Source organism: Vigna angularis, chromosome 9 (genome assembly GCF_016808095.1).
Source record: "Vigna angularis cultivar LongXiaoDou No.4 chromosome 9, ASM1680809v1, whole genome shotgun sequence".
Lineage (NCBI taxonomy): Eukaryota > Viridiplantae > Streptophyta > Magnoliopsida > Fabales > Fabaceae > Vigna > Vigna angularis.
This window is the reverse complement of record NC_068978.1, coordinates 27,043,140-27,049,344: the sequence shown is the minus strand read 5'-3', so window position 1 is coordinate 27,049,344 and position 6,205 is coordinate 27,043,140. Positions and strand designations below refer to the sequence as shown.

The window sequence follows — 6,205 nt, the reverse complement described above, 5'->3', positions numbered from 1 at the left end:
ATGAATATAAAATTTAGTACTTTTAATAGTTACTATTAAGAATGTTGAAGTTTAGTTTCCAAAAAATTTTTAGTGGACTAAACACCCACCTTAACCCTGACCCTAATCCCCTTGAGAGGGGGCTTTGGGGGTTGGGGCTTTTTTTTAGCTCCCATTTGAGGGACTTCTTAAGAGGGGGCTTTTTCAAGAGTGGATTAGGACTAGCCCGTGGTCATGGGTTAAATTGACACCTCTAATTGTATTGGATCATTGAAACAACAATGCTTATTAAGAGAAGGCATTTTATTTTTGACAGCAATTTGACACTGAACTGTTGAAATTCCTATTCTGCGAACATAACCATTTGAAAATCATCAATGTTCTGAAAGATATATGGCCTTCGGAATACTGTTGAGGAACACAGCCCTTGCAGCAAGGTCAGTCGAAAAGCGTCCCAATGCAGCAACGGTAGCAGTATTACTACCGAACTTCTCAATTCCTCGAGAGATCATGCAGGTGTGACTTGCTTCCACCACTACTATCACATTTTCACCTATCAGTGCAGAAACCATTTCTGCGATCTGCTTGGTCACCCTTTCTTGAACCTGCAGCTTAATACCATAAAAGTGAACTATTGACTGCAAGAGCCTTTTCTCAATGGGATGAAACCCTTTGGAAATGTAGTATCCTATGTGAACAACACCATAAAATGGAAGCAAATGATGCTCACACTGTGACAAGAAAGGCAAGTTCAGCTCTGAGTGTATGTTTTCATCAAAACCTACAACCCCATTAGTGTTCAAAGCACCATTCCCAAGCGAACCATTCAGCGCGCTCTCAATGCTACTACATTGGAAGTTCATCAGCCACTTGGTATATCTAGCAGGAGTCCCTTGTAATTCCTTCCTAGTTGGATCCTCACCTAAAGACTTGAGAATTGAAGCTACTGCAGTGACCATAGCAGGGTTCATTTCTTCATTCTTTGGTGAAACTTTAGAAGACAAAGAAGGACACCAACACTGGTCCAATGACCCCTTATCAATAATTTTGTCCTTGTCAATGCCCCTAAAGTTAAGGAGACCGAAAAAGTCAGTCCACAAGTTTGCATCTTTGTTTTGAAAAACACCAGAGCCTGAAGAAACGAGTATTCCCAGGACCCCTTTGTGGTTTGAGTGAAGAGAATTTGATTCCATGTCTGGAAAGGGAATGTGTTTGCATTGAAGCAGAACAGCAACGCCTGTGGGTTGTATTCCTTCATGCAAAGCGGAACAGACCTGATTTGCAAGACGCTGAGGCTCTTGGAGACGTTTTGCAAAGACATTGGTGACACGAGAGAGTTTGCTTAAACCGAGAACTCTTTGAGCAGAAGGGACATAGCCCACATGACACTTGAAATAGAATGGTAGCATGCAAGACTCACAGTAGGAGTAAAAGTCAAGGTCTCTCACAATCACAAGTCCACCTACTCCTCCTGCATCACCAACTTTGTTCTTTTCTACTCCGCCTTCAGGGAATAATGCACCTTCCACAATTTCCTTAACACTTTTAACATAACCTGTTAGATCATAAGACCCTTCTAATCAATAATTCTGGTAACATAAAGTCCAAAAAAGTATCTCAAGTTCTATTTTATTATAACTTGAGAGTATCATTCAATGTAGTAGTAGAAACAGAAGAAGATTTAATAATGAAGAGAAGGATAAATATTTGTCTCGGTACAAGACAAGAATTAATATATTTTATTTATAATTTTTCTTTTTAGTTTTATTTAATAATTCATATGATTGAGAGCATATGTTTGATCTTTAATGATTGTTATATGTTTTTATTAAAGAAAAATCAATGTTAATATGTCATTATTTTTAAAGAAATTTTTAACAATATAAAAGATAAAAGACTTTAATTACATATAAACATGTCAATTACTAAAGGTTAAATATCTATTCAATTATCTTAAACACGAGGCTAAACAAGATTAATAAATTTGAATTTTTTAATAAAAATATGTTTTTATTATACTAAAAATGGATATCATAAAATATGAGTTTTAGGGTTTAGAATATAAAAAATAAAAAATAAAATAAATGATAGTTTTGGTTTGTGTTGGGAGAGAAAAATATTAGGGTTTAGAATATAAAATATAAAAGTTAAAATAAAGGATAGTTTTGATTGGTTGAGAGAGAAACATTCGACAACTTGCAACGTGTCAAATGCACATCCAAGGAAGAGTTATGATTAAAAACAGCTTACAATGTGTAATGCATATCCTAACAGAGTTATGATTAAAAATTTCTTGGCAAAGTAGTAAATAATAAATATTATAGAAAGAAAATTCATTTAAAAATGTTCATTCCACCGTTGGAATAACACAAAGGAAAATATGTTTATTTTCGTTTTATTAAAAGAAAACCCTATAAGTTACTTTTTCAAAACATGAAAAAAAAAATGAGAATTTGATATACTTTCAGACTCATCTTACAGAATATCTCCAAAAAAAGAAAAATCTGCTACAAATTAAACATTCATTATAACTAAGAAAAATAGAAAAATAGAAAAATAAATGAATAGTCACCTATGGTTCCTTCACGAAGGGCTTTGGCAACACGAAGTGGTGTCTTTTGAATTCCTTCTCTATTGATATCTTCTCCTAAACCCATCAACAAGACTTTGACAGCATCTTCAATGGAAGTTGTGTTGGTCTCTTTCTCAAAGAAGTTTTCACTACCACACATTCTGTCTCCATTCTCACGCTTTAAACCAACCTCACACAAATGCTCCATTCAAACACTGCACAAATATCAACTCTCAAACATGATTTATGCAAAAGACCTTGTTCTGGGCATCTCTCTATTGGTGACATGCTTCGTATTTATAGAGAAAAAAAAGTAAATGGTGTAGGGTTGACAAGGAAAGAAAGAATGTGGCTCAGTCTCTACGTGCATATAGTAAGAGCATGTTTTACCTTTTTATTTGTTATCTTTTAAGATTTTGTGGGAAAAGAATACTGAATTTGATGATAGATGCAGTGTTTTTCATAAATATTAAATCATATCGTTTAGTGAATTTATTAATGCAATAAATAATAAAAGGGATTACCAAAACAAAATTACATTAATTAAATGTGATAAACATTATATTTAATATAATAGATTGAAATTCATTATTAATTACATTGAAAAAATGCATTGAGATTAGTACTTAATGTTTATATATATAAAAGATCTGAAAATTAATACAATGATTTTGAAAAGATAAAAATAAATATAATAATTTATTAATTTCCAGAAATAAGTTAGTGTCGGGTTGTGTGTATTGATATTGTTGGAAGAATAAATTAATTAAAATGATTTTTTATTTATTTATTGCTTGGTTGCCTAAAGGGCGTTGTACATGGTTTATATATTTGTTTGTGTGCATAAGTATAAATGAAATTGGATGGTATAGTGGGTAAATGGTGTTATTGTGTTTTTTGTTACGTGTCTGTCACTCGTTTCCTTCTGGGCGAAGATTTTTCCGATTTATTTCATTTTTGTTTCTTTTTTAATATAGATGGGTGGGCCCACCTAATGTAATTTTTTAGGGTGTTGTTTCCTACACCGCAACTTTCTCCCTCCACCCCCTTTATTATTTTGTTTCTCAGTAAAATTTTATTTTTAGAGTTATTATTTTTTAATTTTACTCATTCACAACTTATTTCACTAATAACTTATTCTAGTCCCGTACATGAGTAAAATATTTTTCTTTCATTTTAACATTATACTTCTTTCTCTCTTTCTTTCGTCGTTGTGAGATACTATAAGTTGCAAAGGTTGGTGGTGGTGGAAAGAATTATCAAGCAGTCTCCCTCTCATGGTGCATTCGCTCTCGTGGTGCAGTGCGTGTCGTGCTTCCTCCAGGTGCGTATTCGAATAAACCTTGAAAACAAACCCTAAAATAAAAAATGTAACCTTTAAATGGAGGTCACATCCTTCAACGGATGTTAACATCCGTTTAAGGTAAAACGGATGTCGACATTCGTTTTTCCTTAAACGGATGTTGACATCCGTTGAAGGATGTCACCTCCTTTAAAGGTTACGTTTTTTATTTTAGGGTTTGTTTTATTAGGCGACATCCGTTGAAGGATGTCACCTCCGTTGATGTATACTTCCTCACGTTGGTCGACGCTCCTCCACACCACGGCGGCGACACTCTTTCACACTACAGCGGCAATGGAAGCTTTCAAACAAAAAAAAACTGGGAAGAAAAAGGAATGTAAGCGTGGGAGGTGGGGAAGTGAAATAGAAATGGGGAAAGGGGAAGAGAATTCCGTGGGTGGGTGCTGGGAAAGTAAAATTAGGGTTTCAAATTATTTAAAATAGGGTAAAAGTAAAAATCTTTTAACTTAAGGATATAATTGTATTTAAAATAATGTGGGGAGGTAGAGGAAGTATAAGGTGGTGGTGGAGGGAGCAACATCCAATTTTTTATTAAGCATTTAGGTTGGTGGGGTCGCGGGTTTCATCAAAGAAAAAAAATATATATAACAATAATGTTAGAGAGTTGCTCCCTACACCATTACGGACTACTCATTGCATTTTCTCATTTCTTTTTTTGCCCTTTAATAATATTTAATTATTGGGTTAATTTTCACCAACATCTCCTATATGAGTATATCCCCACTTCCACAGGAAAAACATCTCCATAGCCACTACACAAGGAACACACGAAAAACATCTCCATCCCCATATTGTTTACTACAAACACACGTACAACACAACTGACCTCGTTAGTGTTTAAATCCTCAGCAATTCAATTAATGCATTCTTATATAAAATTTTAATAACCCTTGGGTCCTTTGCTTTCATCCTTGACGCACATTTCAACCCCTTGAACGTTGCCCCAACTCCATCACCTGCAACTTTTCTGTATTATAAATAAATAATAATAAATGTACAAAAGTTAACAACCTAAATATAATTAAATTAATAACTTAAAAAAATAAAAAAATGAAAAGCGAAGACCTCAACAAATATGGGAGATATGTTGGACCTTCAATGGATGTTGACATCTCTTAACGGGTATCGACATCCGTTGAAGGTCCAACGGATCTCCCATATCCGTTGAGGCCTTCGCATAGCAAAGATCACAAAGCATAGATCATACAATGTAGAACACGGACAACACATATCATATAATCAATTACAATAGAAAAGCAAAGAAGTACCAACCTCTTGGAGACCAAACAAGAATAAGAGAAAGGGAGAGTGGGGGTGGGGCTACAGAGAAATAGCGAAAGGGAGAGAAAGAAAGAAAAGGAGAGTAGGGGATGGGGTTGCATAGAAAAAGAGAAAGAAAGTGAGTTGTGTTAATTTTATATTTTTTTGTTGAGTTGACTTTTATATGTTTTTTGTGATAAAGGTTGTGATGGTTAATTTTTGGGTGTATTTTCAATTTTACTTCTTTATTTTGGGTTGTACCTTTCCTTTTGTTGAGAGTAGAAAGGTAAATCTCTTCGTCTTTGAGAGACGGTGGAAGATATGAGTCTTTTCTTCCTTGAAGGATAGTAGAAGGGTAGAAAGGGATGAATTTCTCGCTTGTAGAGTTCCAACTCATGTTGAGTTTAGGGTTGAGGTGAACAACTTGGAACAGGAGAGATAGGTCTGAAGTTGTGGTAGAAGACCACTCGAATCGTCTTGTTTCGATAAACTCGAATGTATTGTGAAGTATAGAAGTTGACATAATGTTATAATAATGGTTCGTACGTGTTGTCTGTGCTGAAGAGCTCAATGGTATATGTGCTTGTTAAAGGAATGGTTGTGGGACATTGAAGATGATTGTTGTAATTTTATAGTGTATTGATGGTTATTGGATGTAATTGAATTAACAACTATGATATAAACTTTATATTAGTGATTTGATGAATTATTCTGTTAGTTTACCCTTGCATTTTTCTTGTGATCATGTTCCACCTACGATGATCGTATGATTTAGGTTATTATACGGGAGCAAACGATGTTACAAGTAGTCTTGTAATTGTTTAATGCGACGAGGAAAATAAAAATTTGGAAATTTTATTTCTTTGGGAATTTTTAACACAGACTACGTTTGTGAATTTGTTGAATGGATTAATGTTTTAATTACTTTTAAATAGTTGTTACGAGTTTCAATTAACGATATTAGAAAGATTTGAAATAATATTTATGAATTGTTTTAATAAATTATATTATTTTTATACGAAAACGGTTTA

At 33.9% G+C, this 6,205-nt stretch overlaps 1 protein-coding gene across 1 annotated transcript; it reads right to left on the bottom strand.

Annotated features, from left to right (window-relative positions):
- Positions 1 to 353: 353 nt before the first annotated feature.
- Positions 354 to 2,759, bottom strand: LOC108346717 (GTP cyclohydrolase 1). Its single transcript, XM_017585772.2, has 2 exons — positions 2,552 to 2,759; positions 354 to 1,534 (listed from the first exon to the last, which is right to left on the bottom strand). The coding sequence occupies exons 1-2, from the start codon at positions 2,757 to 2,759 to the stop codon at positions 354 to 356; spliced, it is 1,389 nt and encodes a 462-aa protein (XP_017441261.2).
- Between the last annotated feature and the right edge of the window lie 3,446 nt (positions 2,760 to 6,205).